Source organism: Scyliorhinus canicula, chromosome 1, assembly GCF_902713615.1.
Source record: "Scyliorhinus canicula chromosome 1, sScyCan1.1, whole genome shotgun sequence".
In the NCBI taxonomy this organism is placed as follows: domain Eukaryota; kingdom Metazoa; phylum Chordata; class Chondrichthyes; order Carcharhiniformes; family Scyliorhinidae; genus Scyliorhinus; species Scyliorhinus canicula.
This window is the reverse complement of record NC_052146.1, coordinates 66,366,260-66,384,702: the sequence shown is the minus strand read 5'-3', so window position 1 is coordinate 66,384,702 and position 18,443 is coordinate 66,366,260. Positions and strand designations below refer to the sequence as shown.

At 45.3% G+C, this 18,443-nt stretch overlaps 1 protein-coding gene across 4 annotated transcripts in view; it reads left to right on the top strand.

Moving 5' to 3' along the window:
* The window catches only part of cita (citron rho-interacting serine/threonine kinase a), a 278,500-nt gene that overhangs the window by 38,743 nt on the left and 221,314 nt on the right, over positions 1–18,443 (top strand). For all 4 annotated transcript variants that reach the window (XM_038792114.1, XM_038792104.1, XM_038792084.1 and 1 more), the window contains exon 9: positions 12,571–12,774. In XM_038792114.1, coding sequence (XP_038648042.1) covers positions 12,571–12,774 — 204 coding nt within the window. The remainder of the gene's footprint in view (positions 1–12,570; positions 12,775–18,443) is intronic.

Sequence of the window (18,443 nt, the reverse complement as noted above, 5' to 3'; positions counted from 1 at the left end):
TCTAACCTGCACGTCTTTGGACTGTGGGAGGAAACGGAGCACCCGGAGGAAACACACGGAGAGAACGTGCAGACTCTGCACAGACAGTGACCCAGCAGAGAATCGAACCTGGGACCCTGGTGCTGTGAAGTCACAGTGCCATCAACTGGATCTTTCTCTAATGTGGGAGAGTAATTAGGGGTATTCTATTATTGAGTGAATGAGCGTTTTCCACGCCATCGTTTAATTATACAACGTCAAAGTTTCATTATAAATATTTCCTTGGACTTCTGGTGGCATCCATGGAGTGAGTAGTCGTACATTTGGTCGCTCCGCTCTAGGTGGATTTTGCGGTCCTTCCCCACCCGAATGGTGTATTTGAGGGCAAAAGGTATATGAGTGCCCAGAGAAAATTATACTCCTCTGGTTAGGTCGGTGTATGGATCAGTGGGCGAGAGGAGTTGGATCAGAAAAGTTGTGTGGTGCGCCAAAGGTGAAGATGGCGGAGGGCAAGAGGTCAGCGCTGCCCACCCAGTGGTCAGAGCAGCTGGTAGGGTTTTTGAGTAATAAATTGCAGCAGCAGAGGGAAGAAGCTTTTGAGGAAAGCTTCCAAGGTGGTGGAGCCGTGTGGAGCAGAGGCAGGAGGCTCAGGGTCTGGCCATCCAGAAGGTGGAGAGTCAGTGAGGGAGCACGAGGATCGGCAGGTTTCGCTGGAGAGGGGGATGGTGTTGAGCAGCCAGAAGAAGCTAAGAGAGAAATTGGATCTTGAGAACTGCTCCAACAGGCAGAATTTGAGGATTGTCTGGATGCCTGAGATCATTGAGGGATTGGAAGCTGCCAAATTTGTGGCGAGCTTGCTGGAGAAGTTGATGGGGGAGAGGGCCTTTGACTGGCCCCTCGTGATGGTTTGGGAGCAAAGGACACTGATAAGAGGCTGCAGGTTGGGAAACCAGCAAGGGTTGAGGCTACATCTATTTTTGGACAAAGAAAAAATTCTGAAGTGGGCAGGGCAGACCAAGAAAGGCGCCTGGGAAGGGGAGTGAGCTGCAGTGCTGAGCTGATTAAGTGGAGGGCCGTGTACAGCTGGAGAAAGGCGGCCCTCTTTAAGAGGGGATGAAGTTTGGTGTTTTGTACCCTGCCTGCTTGTGGGTGATGCATTAAAAGCGGGAATTTTATTTTGACTTGCCAGAGGAGGTGTTGGACTATATGTGGGACCATGGACTGGGAAGAGTGCGAGGACAGTGGACTTGAGAGGAGTTTTGTGTTCATTTTGGGGCATGTGGGGTGGGTTACGACGAGGGAGCGGTGATGGTGAGTGTGCTTTTTGTTTGTTGGTGGTTGGGAGGATGGCGGGGAAAGAGGGGTGGACTGGAAGGGTGGGGGTAAGTTGGAGACCTTGGGCGGGGCTACCTTGCTAGCTAGATGAGCTAGTTAACAGGAGTGACGTGGGGGGTTGCCAGGAGGAAGGTGGGGGGGAGATGGGGTTGGGTTTTCTTTCTGCTGGGGGGGGGGGGGGGGGCATTGCTGATATTGGTGTGGTTGGTATGGCGCAGTTGGGGAGGGATGGTGGCGGACATCGGAGGGCGGCCCTGGTGGGGTGCGTGATGCTGGCCGGGGCTAGCTTAAAAAGTGGTATGGCTGATCTGCAGGAGGGGGTTAGGGAGGTCATGTGGAATGTGAGAGGGCTGAATGGGCCGTTTAAACAGTCACGTGTTTTCACGCATCTGAGAAGTTTGAAGGCGGACGTTGTGTTTTTCGCAGGAGATGCACATGAAACTGGGGGATCAGATAAGGCTGAGGAAGGGTTGGGTGGGGCAGGGCAGATGTTCCACTTGGGACTGGACATGAAGACGAGGGGGGTGGCTTTTGAGTGGGGGAAGCATTGTGGTCTATTTGGGGAATGGGTATGTGATGGTCAGTGGGATGTTGGAGGGAATGCTGGTGGCCCTTGTGAATGTGTATGCCCCGAATTGGGATGATGAAGACTTTGAGGTGAGTGTTAAGGAAGATCCCAGACTTGGACAGACACTGGCTGATTATCGGGGGAGATTTCAATACAGTCCTGGATCCGAGTTTGAACCGGCGAGTCCTAACTCGTTGAGGGTGTCCTCAGGAGGTTTGGTGTGCTGGCGGGGGACCCGAGGAAGTTTGGGAGGCCAAGGGCGAAGAAGTTTTCATACTTCTCCCATGTGCACTAGTTGTACCCCCTGATTGATTTTTTTTTTGTGTGATGAATAAGTCGACGCTGACGGGGGTGGCTGACTGAGTACTCGGCGATTGTCATTTCTCCCAACCCACCGTGGTCATTGGGTGAATTTGCGGGTGGTGCAAGGGGAGGCCAAATGGCCGCAGTGGAGGGTAGATGTGGGATTGCTGTTTGAGGCGGTGTGTGAGTGGGTGAGGACTGCCATTTGGGGCTATGTGGAGTTGAATGTTATGGGGAAGGTCGCAGCCGCCATGTTGTGGGAGGCACTCGAGATGGTAGTTAGGGGAGAATTTATTTCAATTTGGGCGCATAGGGTGAGTGTGGAGTGGGAGGAGAGAGCAAGGCTGGTAGATGATAATCTGAGGGTGGATGGGAGGTGCTTGGTGGCGCCAGAGGATTGGCTGTTAAGGGAGATGCAGAGGCTCCAAATGGAGTTTGGATTAGTGTCCATGGGGAAAGCAATGGGGAATGGATGAGAATGAAGAAAAGGCGAGCAGGATACTGGCCCACCAGTTGAGGAAGCAGGCAGCGGCGAGGGAGATTGGTCGGGTGAGGTTGAGAGGGTTAAGGTGGTGATGGATCTGTGTTGGGGGGGGGGGGGGGTGTGTATGGGGCATTTGAGGCCTTCTACAGGAAGCTGTATGAGATGGAGCTCCCGATGAGGGAGGAGGGGATGCTGCAGTTACTGGATGGGTTGGAGTTCCCTATGGTGGGAGGGGGAGAGGGTGCAGGGGCTAGGGGCCCTGATATGGGCTAAGGGAGGTGATGGATGGGGGGGGGGGGGGGGGTTTGCAGGCTTCCCTCTCCCTGATTTTAAAGAAAGATGAGGACCTAGAGCAGTGTTGTTCATACTGCCCGATATTGCTGCTGAACGTTGATGTAAAGCTATTTGTGAAGGTGCTAGCGTTGCGAATCGAGGACTATGTGCCGGGGGTGATAGGGCAGGACCAGACGGGATTTGTGAAGGAAAGGCATTTGCCGGCAAATGTGCGAATGTTGCTTAATGTAATTATGATGCCTTCGGAGGGACAGGAGGTAGAAGTAATGGTGTCGATGGACGCGGTAAAGGTTTTTTATTGGGTGGAGTGGATCTACTATTGGAGCTGTTGGGCGGTTTGGGTTTGGGCAGGGGGTTGTGATTGGGTGCCCGTGGCGAGCATTCAGATGAACTAGATGACTTTGGGTTACATCATGGGACGAGACAGAAGTTCCTGTTCCCCTTATTGATTTTTGCCTTGGCGATAAAGCCGTTGGCAATGGTGCTTAGGGCGTTGGGGGATTGGAAAGGAATCGAGGGGGTGGGGGGCGGGGGAGGTGCTGAGCATAGAATTTTGTTATATAAGGATGATTTGTTATATATCTCCAAACTGGTGAGCGGCTTTGGAGGGATTATGGAGATTTTGGGGGAACTTGGCGGGTTTCCGGAATACAAGTTGAAACCCGAGGAACATTGTGGTGTTCCCGATTAATGCTCGAGGGCAAGAGGGGAGTTGCTGTTCAGGGTGGTAGGGCCGAATTTTAAGTATTTAGGAATCCAGGTGGCGCAGAGCTGGGTAGCTATACAAGTTGAACTTGGCACAATGGTGGAGGGAATGAAGGCAGATTTGAGCTGGGATCTGTATTTTGGGGGGGGGGGGGGGGGGGGGGTGGTTTCGCTGTGCAGGAAAGGTTGGCTTGGGGACAGATGGAGGCAGCGGCGTGTAGGGGAATAAATTGGAGAGCTCTGTTGTTGGCACCTCTTAAGTTCTCGCCGGGCAGGTCTCTGTGAGCCCAGTGGTGGTGTTGGCGTTATGGCTGTGGAGCCTGTGCAGGCAACATTTTGGGCTAGATGGCATGTTGCGGTGCCATGCGGGGCTGGGTGCAAGGTTCTGGGGGTGGCAGCAGATGGGGATCGAGTATTTAAAGACTTGTTTATCGGCAGGCAAATTCGCGGGGTTGGAGGAATTGTTGCCCAAGGGGAATGGCTTTTGGTACCTGCAGTTGAGGGATTTTGTAAGGCCATCCTTCCTGGGGCTGCTGCCTCCGGTGTTGCAGGACAATATAGGGAAGGGGAGGGTGTCGGATATATACAAGAAATTGATGAAGAACGAAGTTGCTCTGTTGGAGGAGATTAAGCGCAAATTGGGAGGAGGAGCTGGGAGAGGCGATGCGAGCCGGGATGTGGGCGGAGGCCTCGTGGAGGGTGAACATATCCTCATTCTATGCGAGGTTAAGCCTCATCCAGTTTAAAGTGGTGCATAGGACCCGGCCCACATGACAGTGGCGAGGATGAGCAGGTATTTTGCGGGAGTGGAAGATGGATATGGGCGGTGTGCGGGGGCGACCCGCGATCATCCACAGGTTCTGGGCGTGTCCAAGATTAAAGGCGTTCTGGCAGGGATTCTCTGATGTTATCTCCAAGGTTCTGGGTGTGGGGTGGCGAGGTTACGATTGTAAAAACACCACAAATGTGGCCATTATAGTAACGAGTGATCATTGGGAGCTGAGGTCCTACAGATTGATGGACTCTTTGATTCTATTGCCAGAGCACATGAAATCTGTTGTCTTTTTTTTCCGAATAGTCAGTCGTGTTTGCTGCTTAAGAGTCAAAGAACAATACAGCACAGGAACAGGCCCTTCGGTCCTCAAAGCCTGTACCGATCATGATACCAACCTTTTCCAAAAACCCTCAGCACTTCATAGAACAGTACAGCACAGAACAGGCCCTTCAGCCCTCGATGCCGTGCCGAGCAATGATCACCCTACTCAAACCCACGTATCCACCCTATACCCGTAACCCAACAACCCCCTCCTTAACCTTACTTTTTAGTACACTACGGGCAATTTAGCATGGCCAATCCACCTAACCCGCACATCTTTGGACTGTGGGAGAAAACCGGAGCACCCGGAGGAAACCCACGCACACACGGGGAGGACGTGCAGACTCCGCACAGACAGTGACCCAGCCGGGAATCGAACCTGGGACCCTGGAGCTGTGAAACATTTATGCTAACCACCATGCTACCGTGCTGCCCCTATAAATTTAGAGCACCCAATTCATTGGTTAATTAAGCGTGGCCAATTCACCTACCTTGCCACATCTTTGGGCTGTGGGGCGAAATCCATGCAAACACGGAGAGAGTGGGCAAATGCCACAAGGGAAGTAACCCAGAGCTGGGATCGAACCTGGGACCTTGGCGCCATGGGGAAATAACTGCCGTGTTAATAACTGCACCACCGTGCTGCTCTTCCTTGTGCCATATACCCATCCTATCCATGTGTTTGTCTAGATGCCTTTTGAACGCCGTTAATGTATCTGCTTCCACAACCTCCCCTGGCAACGTGTTCTAGGCACTCGTCACCCTGTGTGTTTTTAAAAAAAAAAACCCAAAAAAACCTGCATCGCTCATCTCTAAACTTTGCCCCATGGACCTTAAACCTATGCCCCCTGGTGACTGACCCCTCCACCCTGGAAAGAGTGCCTGCCCATCCACTCAATCCATGCCCCTCATAACCTTGTAAACGTATCAGGTCACGCATCAACCTCTGTCTTTCTAATAAAAACAGTCCGAGTCTATTCAGCCTCTCCACATAGCTAACACTCTCCAGACCAGGCAACATCCTGGTAAACCTCCTCTGCACCCTCTCCAAAGTCTCCACACCCTTCTGGTAGTGTGGCGACCAGAATTGTGCGCAATATTCCAAGTACGGCCGTACCAAAGTTGTATACAACTGTAGCACGACTTGCCAGCTTTTATACTCTATGCCCCGTCCAATGAAGCCAAGTATTCCGTATGCTTTCTTGACTACCTTGTTCACTTGTGTTGCCACCTTCAATCAGTCAAATTCATATATTTGTCCCGTTGGACTCACCAATGAGATGCATTGTGTATCACTGGCTGACTGAGTATCACTGAGCTGTCGAGGGAGGAAAAAAATGCTTGGTTCCAAGTTGGATCAAACTGCTGGAATGAAGGTGGAGCCTGTTAGTTTTGTGAAAATAAGTTAATGCAGGCGCTCCAATATCACCAGCAAATCATCATTCCACTAGTTTTTTTTCTTTACAGAGGCTGAAACTATGCTGCAAGGAGGACACAGGCTGCATAGGGATGTGGACAGGTCAAGTGAATGGGAAAAGAGATGGCAAAGTATAATTTTAAAAAAATTCTTTGGTGTGAGAGTCGCTGACAAAATCAGCACTTGTGGGCTGCCTGCATTGCTCTAGAACTGAGTAGCTTGCTAGACGTTTACAGAGGGCAGTTAAAAGTCACCCCCATTGCTTTGGGTCAGGAGTCACACGTACACCAAACTGGGTAAGGACATTCGTGAACGAGATGGATTTTTACAACTATTGATGGTCATTGTCATTGTCACCATTATTAACATTAGCTTTGTATTTCAGATTTATGAGTTGAATTTAAATTCCACCAGTTCTGTGGAGTTTGAACCCCTGTCCCCAGAGCTTGCTGGGACCTCTGGGTTACTAGTCCAATGATAACAGCATTACATCACTGTCTCCCCTGCGGGGGCATGTGAGGTTATTCACGTTGGTTATAAGGATGGAAAAGCAGAATATTTAAAAAAAGATATCAAATCAAAGATGTGGAACTTGTAAATGTTTATGTTCAGAGATACTTGGGTTTGATTGTACAAGGAATACACATTTAGCATGCAGGTATTAAGCAATTAGGAAGGCAAACAGCATGTTGGCCTTTATTGCCAGGGATTGGGATACAAGAATAAAGGAGCCTTGCTACAGCTGTACCAGGCTTTGGTGAGACCATATACCTGGTTTTTGTGTCCTTGGTTAATATTTGCATCGGAGATAGTATGGCAATGGTTCACTGGATTGGTCCTTGGGATGAGAGGCTGACTAATTTGGGTTTCTATTCTCTGGAGTTTAGAAGAATAAAAGGTGACCTAATTGAAATGTACAAGATTCTGAAGGGGCTTGACAGGGTAGACATTGAGGGATTATTTCTACTGGTTGGGGAATCTTAAAACATGGGAGAACAGTTTCAGTATAAGGGATGAATAATTTAGACTCAGATGAGATTTCACTCAAAGGGTTATGAATCTTTAGAATTCTCTACCCCAGATAGGTGTGGTTGCACCACCGTTGATTATATTTAAGACCGAGATGAACAGATTCTCAGGGAATCGAGGGATTTGGGGAGTGTGCAGAAAGGTGTTCAAACCCAAGATCGACCATGATATTGAATGATCAAGCTTAATCTAATATATAATGTATGCCTTCTATCTTCTTGTGTTCCTGTATGTCTACATTCAGGAAATGCTTCCTGCACATTGCATGAAAATCTTCATTGGGCACCTCATCATAGTGACGTATTGCTGATCAAAGAGATTTTTTTTTTGTTGAAGCATTTTAAGATTGTCAGTCGGGCTCACAATGTGGCACATTTGTGTGTACTGAAAGCTACATATGTTAATATACAGAACCCTGTTCTTTGCAGACTGATGGAACATGCTGGTTCATTCCTCAGGGCAATGCCATGACCATTCGGTGTTGAGCCTGGTTTAAATTTCAAACCATGCTTGGCAGTTAACTGTCAATCACCATCACATTCACTGTGGCAATGCCTCAACCAATCAATCAGCACACTCTTACCAGACAGTATAAATTTGGGGATTTCCCTTACATTGTATACTTGCAAATGTCCTGATGAAAGACGAAAAGCGTTGACAAAAAAAAATCATTATTTTTCGTCGTACTCAAGTTATGTACTTCTCAACAACTATTTATAAAAGTAATATATGCTCCAAAACTCTGTAAACTGGAATTGCAAGCCTACTAGATAATAACATATAAAAAATATTGTTCAGATTCATTTTGAGCAACCCAACGACTGCAAAATTGTTATGCCTGGCTCCTCTCAGAAGATGGGAATAAACACGAGAAGAGGCTTCCAGCTCTCAGTATTTTGTGATTTAAGGTGAAGTTGGGATACATTTATCGACTTGCATCCATTGTTTATAAATGGAAATGTGGGCAGCACGGTGGCCTAGTGGTTAGCACAACCGCCTCACGGCGCTGAGGTCCCAGGTTCGATCCCGGCTCTGGGTCACTGTCTGTGTGGAGTTTGCACATTCTCCCCGTGTCTGCGTGGGTTTCGCCCCCACAACCCAAAAATGTGCAGAGTAAGTGGATTGGCCACACTAAATTGCCCCTTAATTGGAAAAAATAATTGGGCACTCTAAATTTATTTAAAAAAAATAAATGGAAATGCAAGCCCATTCCACCCCTCATTCCTAAAGTTGTTATTTTTCACTGTAATGTTGCTAAAATGTCATGTTTCATTGATTCAGTGATGTCTCAAAGTCTGATGCAATGGCAAATAATGAAGAGAACTATTGGCGTGTTCCAAGAAAAAAATGTCAATTTTGATGGAATTGATTGAGTCTGCCATTTCTTTTCATAAATCAAAATTGTAATGTTTTCTGAATATCTGAGAATTGTACTTTCAATATAAAGTCGTTCTTACCATCTGGATATGCCCTCGCTCTGAGTAGTCCTGATATTCCACCGAAAGAAAGGGGTAAGGGAATTTTGGATCTACAAACATCATACAATTTATGGGATGGAATCAGTCTGCTCCCATGATTAAGAAAGAAAATTAAAACCTTCAAGTATTGATTTTAATTGGACTCTCAGCAAAATAATTTTTTCATATTGGTGTTGATTGGGTGGCACGATAGAACAGTGGTTAGCACTGCTGCCTACAGTGTCAGGGACCCAGGTTTGTTTCTGACCTTGGGTGACTGTGTGAAGTTTGCACATTCTCCCTGTTTCTGAGTGGGTTTCCTCCAGGTGCTCTGATTTCCTACAGTCCATAGATATGCAGGTTAGGTGGATTGGCCACGCTAAATTGCCCCTTAGTGTCCAAAGGTTAAGTGGGGTTACAGGGATAGGGTGGGAAATCGGTCTGTGTAGGATGGCCTTTCGAATGGTCGGTGCAGAATCGATGGGCCAAATTACCACCTTCTGCACTGCAGGAATTCTATGATTCACTCACTCCTAAGACAATGAAATGCATTTTTGTTTGTTGGGAGGGTGTTGGTTATAGAACAGTGTATCTTAAAGAAGTCTTTGTTGTCTTCAGTAGGTGAACTTTATTAACTACTTGTAACTATATACATATGTACAGAGGCAAGAAACTATTTCCATGTCTGCATCTTTACATAGGTCTAACAACACACCTACCCTAGATCTGGGGCATATGCACGGTACTGTACTCAGCCCCACGTTAATCCTGTAATTTGCCATTCCCTTATACTAAACATACCCACAAGTTGTTACCTAATGTATGTGAAGTTTACTTTGCGTCTTGCATTATCAGTTCCACACATTTACAGTATTGTGATCATATTATTGCTATAACTACATTATCTACAATATTGTAAGTTTCCCACCTTGCTCCTTGAAGTACTTGAATTTACTGGTTCAGGGGGCCTGGAGACCTTTGATCGTTTCCATATATTGATCGCCATTCTGTCAGAGCAATGGTAGGCTCTGTTGGTTCTGGTTTTTGCTGTTGGCTTGGAAGTTGGATTTGCGTATGGGTCTGCTTTTCTTCCAGTGGTTATGTTGATCAGTGGTTGCTCCTACTGTGAATTGTTTCTTGGGGGGGGGGGGGGGGGGGGGGGGGTGTTTAGTGGTATGCTCATCTCTGCTTTTGTTGTCAATGGCGGGAGACTGCATCCAGGTTCCAGCAGCGCATGTGGTCATGACCTGCTGGCTGTGTGGGCTTGGGTTAGTTCTAATTGAGTTTGAACTGTTGAAATGATCCACGAAGAGTGGGTATTGCTTTTTAAGAGCTGGCAGGTTTTCACGATGGCACTGTCATTCACTGTGATACAAAGGATTTCCCGTGTTTGCCTGTTTCGATGGGCTTTGCAAAATGGTGATGCCGCACTTCTTGAGGGTAATTTTTAACAATGATTGACTGGGTTGGTTGTATGCTGATTTCTGTTGTTCAATAGCTTGCTTTTCAAGTAGCGAGGTGTTCAAATTTAAACGTAAGCCTGTTGTTTTCCAGGCTGGACATTCGCAAAAGAACCAATTATTTATTTATTTCACGAGCTCAGGAACCATGTTTTGAGGCTTCAAATCTTCAGGTTTTAGGGTTTTAGAGACGGTTTATTCAAGGGTCACTTCTGACACAGGATTAGTAAAAGGAGATTCGGGACTAGCAATATCCTGGAACTTTAAAAGATTTAGCTCACACTTCCAGGCTCGGTGAACTGGGGTGTTCTGAAACTGGAGATTGTATGGATTCTTGTATTGCAATAAAAAGCTCTGCCTTCAGCTTCCAGGCTCTTTCCTCTGGAAACTTTTCTGGTGTTACGTCAGTTGTTTTCAGGTATGATTTAAAATAACAGTGTAAGTTTTAAAATGATTTTTCAAAACTACTCTGCACTGGGCTATTTAAAATAGCTGGATGCTGTGCAACTGTTCTACTTTAGCTATTCTACTGTAGCTATTTTAATCTTTTGGCGTTAAAAGAAGCGATAGTGAAGTGTTTCTCTCTGGAAGATGCAGTCCTTGATCTTTATGTCGACTTTGTCGACAGAAATAGTGCCGGAAGTCTGGAGGATAGCAAATGTTGTCCCCTTGTTCAAGAAGGGGAGTAGAGATAACCCTGGTAATTATAGACCTGTGAGCCTTACTTCGGTTGGGGGTAAAATGTTGGAAAAGGTTATGAAAGATAGGGTTTATAATCATCTTGAAAAGAACAATTTGGTTAGCGATAGTCAACACGGTTTTGTGAAGGGTAGGTCATGCCTCACAAACCTTATTGAGTTTTTTGAGAAGGTGACCAAACAGGTGGATCAGGGTAAAGCGGTTGATGTGGTGTATATGGATTTCAGTAAAGCGTTTGATAAGGTTCCACACGGTAGGCTATTGCAGAAAATAAGGAAGTATGGGATTGAAGGTGATTTAGCGGTTTGGATCAGTAATTGGCTAGCTGAAAGAAGACAGAGGGTGGTGGTTGATGGCAAATGTTCATCCTGGAGTTCAGTTACTAGTGGTGTACTGCAAGGATCTGTTTTGGGGCCACTGCTGTTTGTCATTTTTATAAATGACCTGGAAGAGGGTGTAGAAGGATGGGTTAGTAAATTTGCAGATGACACGAAGGTCGGTGGAGTTGTGGATAGTGCTGAAGGATGTTATAGGATACAGAGGGACATAGATACGCTGCAGAGCTGGGCTGAGAGGTGGCCGATGGAGTTTAATGCGGAAAAGTGTGAGGTGGTTCACTTTGGAAGGAGTAACAGGAATGCAGAGTACTGGGCTAATGGCAAGATTCTTGGTAGTGTAGATGAACAGAGAGATCTCGGCATCCAGGTACATAAATCCCTGAAAGTTGCCACCCAGGTTAATAGGGCTGTTAAGAAGGCATATGGTGTGCTAGCCTTTATCAGCAGGGGGATTGAGTTTCGGAGCCACAAGGTCATGCTGCAGCTGTACATAACTCTGGTGCGGCCGCTCCTGGAGTACTGCGTGCAGTTCTGGTCACCACATTATAGGAAGGATGTGGAAGCTTTGGAAAGGGTTCAGAGGAGATTTACTAGGATGTTGCCTGGTATGGAGGGAAGGTCTTACGAGGAAAGGCTCAGGGACTTGAGGTTGTTTTCGTTAGAGAGGAGAAGGCTGAGAGGTGACTTAATAGAGACATATAAGATAGTCAGAGGGTTAGATAGGGTGGACAGTGAGAGTCTCTTTCCTCGGATGGTGATGACCAACACGAGGGGACATAGCTTTAAATTGAGGGGTGATAGATATAGGACAGATGTCAGAGGCAGTTTCTTTACTCAGAGAGTAGTAGGGGTGTGGAACGCCCTGCCTGCAACAGTAGTAGACTCGCCAACTTTAAGGGCATTTAAGTGGTCACTGGATAGACATATGGATGAAAATGGAATAGTGTAGGTCAGATAGGCTTCAGATGGTTTCACAGGTCGGCGCAACATTGAGGTCCGAAGGGCCCGTACTGCGCTGTAATGTTCTATGATAGGTGAGTGATTTTCATTCTCGAGGCATATGGTTTCCAAAATATGAAATAACTTGCATCTAGTGTTCAAGTTGCATTTCCCTTTCACTAGAGTGCATTAAAGCCATTATCAATATCTGATTCTTGCTGTTCCAACTTGTTTAAGGTATGATTAAAAAAAATAATAATTATAATGTTCTGCCGCTGTTGTGCGATGTAAGTTGAATATCTTACACATGCTACAAAATGCAAATTACCTGCAGTATTAAACCATCTACCACTTAATAATTTATACTGTATTGAAGAATGAGAATAATGCAGTTACCCAGTTATAAGCTCTGGTTAATATTTTTTATCCACTGTAATATACACATTTTCTTTTGCCTCTCTTAACAGGTTATCTCAAAGTTACCAGTTAATACACCAGATTTCATGGCCCCTGAAGTACTAACTGTGATGAATGGGGATGGATGTTCTTCATATGGTGTGGAATGTGACTGGTGGTCTCTCGGAGTGATTGCTTACGAAATGATTTATGGGAGGTCTCCATTTGTTGAGGGAACATCAGCTAAAACCATCAGCAACATTAGGAACTTCCAGGTTTGTATTTAGTGTTTTAGATATAGTTTGCTTATTGACAATTAAAACCAATTGTTAAAAAGGATTTGTATTTAACTAGGTTGCATTATTTTTGTGCTGCTGAATTGTCTCTTCTGGAAGCCTGATGACACAATAGATTTTCATTTAGTGCAGTGCTGGAAGATGGATTCTTCGTCTATACTTCGTAAACTGACAAATCCCTGAACTTGCCCTTGGGCACATGAGAGCTGCTGAATAGCTGCTCGTGAGGAAAAGGAGTTGAGAGTTTGTGTGGGTACTACTTTGACACAGTCGAGGGTTTAGTTTCAAGAGTCGAATCCTCAGAGTAGGTTTCTCGTCCATTCATGATATGGGGCAAGTGCATTTTGGAGATGGGGAATAGGGAAAGAAACAATTACTTTTAAATAACGTTTGTCGATTAATCTCCATAGTTTCCTTCATGTAGTGATGCAGATGGGACTAATTTGTCATTGGGCAGAATTGCAGGAAAATTACAGGAATCCTGTGTCTCCTTATGTAATGTATGAACCTTTCTGAGCCTATCCTTAAAGCAGAGAGCCATTTTTCTTCCTCTATACTTGCCTCGTGTATCCTAATATGACAGGCCACTCCATTAGCCTCCATTTTCTATTGAATGAACACACAAAATAACCTGTCAGTGGGAAGTGGCTTTCCAGAAAGGGATAGTTGTTGGTTTTGAGTTCTGCCAGGCAGAAGTAACTTGGTCATTGATGTTAACGGCATAATTAATTGTAATTATTTATTGTATTCGGTTGGTGGGCCTTAACTGGAATTCACCTGTGTGATACAGGTATAAATGAACAGCTTGATACTGGTTTGGGATTGGAAGGGCACAATATGTAATGTGTGTCTCTAGAAGTAAAAGCCTGTAAGTGTATGAAGACTATACTCCAGTTCCGTCTTTCACCAGAGTTGTAACAATTGATCAAACTTTATCCCGCCAGACCTATACCAGAGCAATTTGTTGTTTTCAGATTCTTCGATTTGCATTTCTTTGTGCAACAGCTATATCCTCCAAATTGATACTGGAAAATAAAGGCCATTGTCTTCAGCTGGTGCCAGAAGCTCCATTTCTTTTTTTTTTATAAATTTAGATTACCCAATCATTTTTTCCAATTAAGGGGCAATTTAGTGTGGCCAATCCGCCTACCCTGCACATCTTTGGGTTGTGGGGGTGAAACCCACGCAGACACGGGGAGAATGTGCAAACTCCACACGGACAGTGAACCAGAGCCGGGATCGAACCTGGGACCTCAGCGCCGTGAGGCGGTTGTGCTAACCACTAGGCCACCGTGCTGCCCGGAAGCTCCATTTCTTAACCTCTGGTTCCAACCTCCTTTCTGGCTGCTCTCTGAGGCTGAAACAGGCTTTTGCCATCTTGTTGTCCCAGTTTCAGATTCACACCCTTGCTATCACCAAGACCGCCTACTTCCACCTCTGTAATATTACACCTCTGCCCCAGGCTCCGCCCATCTGCTGAAATCCATATCCACCCGTGGCTATGCCAATGCTTTCCTAGCTGGTTTTCCACCTGTTACCCTCTATAAATTTGAACTCATTCAAAATGTTGATGCTGGTATCTTATCACACCCTGAAGCCTGTTACCCCGTGCTTGTTGAGCTACATGGGCTCCTAGTCCACGCAACCTTGAGTTTAAAATTCAATTGAAATGCACTATATAAATGTAAGTTGTTGTTTGTGTTGATCCAGTCACAAAAATTCCAGTACCAGTTGGGGTGATTATATGTACATATTGTCTCTATGGTGGCTGCAGGCCAGGCTCCTCTAAATATTTACTCGGAAGTCTTGACCAAAGTTCCTTTCCTAAACTTTTAACCAAAGCAAAATTAATTAACTTGATCTTTAAACAAAAAATGGAAATCATAGACTGCAGAAATGGCTTCCAAATAAAAAATCCCAACTGACCGGAATTTATCTCATAAGCGCTGAGGGAGACTAGGGTGTCGAAGAAAGAAGGAATTGTGATATAGTAGCCATCACAGAGACGTGGTTGAGGGAGGGGCAGGATTGGCAGCTCAACATCGTGTGATATGAAACTTTCAGCGAGACAGAGGAGGGGGTAAAAGAGGAGGGGGCACTGCATTATTAGGAGTCGATTACTGCAGTAAGGAGAGATGAAATCTTGGGAGAGGGCATCAGATTGAGCTTTGTGGGTAGAGCGTAGGAACAAAAAAAGGACAGCCACATTGCTAGGTGTTTATTATAGATCTCCAGATAGTAAGTGGGAAATTGAGGAGCAAATATGTGCACAATTCACAGAGGTGTGTGAAAATAATAATAGGGTAATTGTATTGGGTGATTTCAACTTTCCCAACATTAAGTGGGATAGTTGCTGTGTTAAGGGCTTGGATGGAGTGGAGTTCTGAAAATGTATGCAGGAGAACTTTTTTAGCTCAATATGTAGAGGGTCCGACAGGGGATGGTGCAGTTTTGGACTAAATTCTGGGGAATGAAGGTGGGCAGGTGGTTGATGTGCTTGTGGAGGAGCATTTTGGTGATAGCTACTGCAACATGGTACAACTTAAGTTTGTTATGGACAAAGAAATAGACAAGTTTCAAAAAAAGGTTTTGGATTGGGGGAGAGAAGATTTTAGTAAAATGAGGCAGGATCTGGCCACGTTAGACTGGAAAGAGTTAGGAGAAATCTCCAGAAGAGCAGTGGGGGCGTTCAAAAAGGAAATGGGGAGCATACAGGACCAACACGTTCCCTCTAGGGTAATAGGAAGGAGTAACAAGTCCAGAAAACCATGCATGACCAGAGGCACTTGGGGATATAATGAGAAAGAAAAGAGAGGCTTTTAGCAAGTAGAAGGGGATGAAATCAGCAGTGGCATTAGTGGAGTATGGAAAGTGCAGGATGGAGTTTAAGAAAGCAATTAGTAACATTATGGTGGGGCAGGCAAAGAAATAACTGATGCATGTAGAAATGGTACAGCAGTTATCATGGGGGACTTTAATCTACATGTCGATTGGTTTAACCAGGTCATTCAAGGCAGCCTTGAGGAGGAGTTTATAGAATGTATCCGCGATAGTTTCCGAGAACAGTATGTAATGGAACATACGAGGGAACAAGCGGTCCTAGATCTGGTCCTGTGTAATGAGACAGGATTGATTAATGATCTCATAGGTAGGGATCCTCTCGGAAGGAGCAATCACAATATGGTGGAATTTAAAATACAGATGCAGGGTGAGAAGGTAAAATCAAATACTAGTGTTTTGTGTTTAAATAAAGGAGATTACAATGGGATGAGGGATGAGCTAGCTAAGGTAGACTGGGAGCAAAGACTTCATGGTGGAACAGTTGAGGATCAGTGGAGAACCTTCCAAGCGATTTTTCACAGTGCCCAGCAAAGGTTTATACCAACAAAAAAGAAGGACGGTAGAAAGAGGGAAAATCGACCCTGGATATCTAAGGAAATAAGGGAGAGTATCAAATTGAAGGAAAAAGCATACAAAGTGGCAAAGATTAGTGGGAGATTAGAGGACTGGGAAATCTTTAGGAGGCAACAGAAAGCTACTAAAAAAGCTATAAAGAAGAGTAAGATAGATTATGAGAGTAAACGTGCTCAGAATATAAAAACAGATAGTAAATGTTTCTACAAATATATAAAACAAAAAAGAGTGGCTAAGGTAAATATTGAGGATGAGAAGGGAGATTTAATAATGGGAGATGAGGAAATGGCTGAGGAACTGAACAGGTCTTTTGGGTCGGTGTTCACAGTGGAAGACACAAATAACATGCCAGTGACTGATAGAAATTAGGCTATGACAGGTGAGGACCTTGAGATGATTGTTATCACTAAGGAGGTAGTGATGGGAAAGCTTATGGGGCTAAAGGTAGACAAGTCTCCTGGCCCTGATGGAATGCATCCCAAAGTGCTAAAAGAAATGGCTAGGGAAAATGGAAATGCACAAGTGATAATTTACCAAAGTTCACTAGACTCTGGGGTGGTCCCGGCGGATTGGAAATTAGCAAACGTGACACCACTGTTTAAAAAAGGAGGTAGGCAGAGAGCAGGAAATTATAGGCCAGTGAGCTTTACTTCAGTTGTAAGGAAGATGCTGGAATCTATCATCAAAGAAGAAATAGCGAGGCATCTGGATGGAAATTGTCCCATTGGACAGACGCAGCATGGGTTCATAAAGGGCAGGTTGTGCCTAACTAATTAATTTAGTGGAATTTTTTGAGGACGTTACCAGAGCGGTAGATAACGGGGAGCCAATAGATGTGGTATATCTGGATTTCCAGAAAGCCTTTGACAAGGTGCCACACAAAAGGTTGCTGCATAAGATAAAGATGCATGGCATTAAGGGTAAAGTCGTAGCATGGATAGAGGATTGATTAATTAATAGAAAGCAAAGAGTGGGGATTAATGGGTGTTTCTCTGGTTGGCAATCAGTATCTAGTGGTGTCTCTCAGGGATCAGTGTTGGGCCCACAATTGTTCACAATTTACATAGATGATTTGGAATTGGGGACCAAGGGCAATGTGTCCAAGTTTGCAGATGGCACTAAGATGAGTGGTAAAGTGAAAAGTGCAGAGGATACTGAAATGAAATGAAAATCACTTATTGTCACGAGTAGGCTTCAATGAAGTTGCTGTGAAAAGCCCCTAGTCGCCACATTCCGGCGCCTGTCCGGGGAGGCTGGTACGGGAATCGAACCGTGCTGCTGGCCTGCTTGGTCTGCTTTAAAAGCCAGCGATTTAGCTTGGTGAATCTGCAGATTCTGCAGAGGGATTTGGATAGGTTAAGTGAATGGGCTAGGGTCTGGCAGATGGAATACAATGTTGACAAATGTGAGGTTATCCATTTTGGTAGGAATAACATCAAACGGGATTATTATTTAAACGATAAAATATTAAAGCATGCCGCTGTGCAGAGAGAATTGGGTGTGCTAGTGCATGAGTCGCAAAAAGTTGGTTTACAGGTGATTAAGAAGGCGAATGGAATTTTGTCCTTCATTGCTAGAGGGATGGAGTTTAAGACTAGGGAGGTTATGCTGCAATTGTATAAGGTGTTAGTGAGGCCACACCTGGAGTATTGTGTTCAGTTTTGGTCTCCTTACTTGAGAAAGGACGTACTGGCGCTGGAGGGTGTGCAGAGGAGATTCACTAGGTTAATCCCAGAGCTGAAAGGGTTGGATTACGAGGAGAGGTTGAGTAGACTGGGACTGTACTCTTTGGAATTTAGAAGGATGAGGGGGGATCTTATAGAAACATATACAATTATGATGGGAATAGATAGGATAGATGCGGGTAGGTTGTTTCCACTGGCGGGTGAAAGCAGAATTAGGGGGCATAGTCTCAAAATAAGGGGAAGTAGATTTAGGACTGAGTTTAGGAGGAACTTCTTCACCCAAAGGGTTGTGAATCTATGGAATTCCTTGCCCAGTGAAGCAGTTGAGGCTCCTTCATTAAATGTTTTTAAGATAAAGATAGATAGAATAAAGGGATTAAGGGTTATGGTGTTCAGGCCGCAAAGTGGAGCTGAGTCCACAAAAGATCAGCCATGATCTCATTGAATGGCGGAGCAGGCTCGGGGGGCCAGATGGCCTACTCCTGCTCCTACTTATGTTCTTATGAAACCGGACGGATCACTTGGCATCAAACCAGGCACCGGAAATGA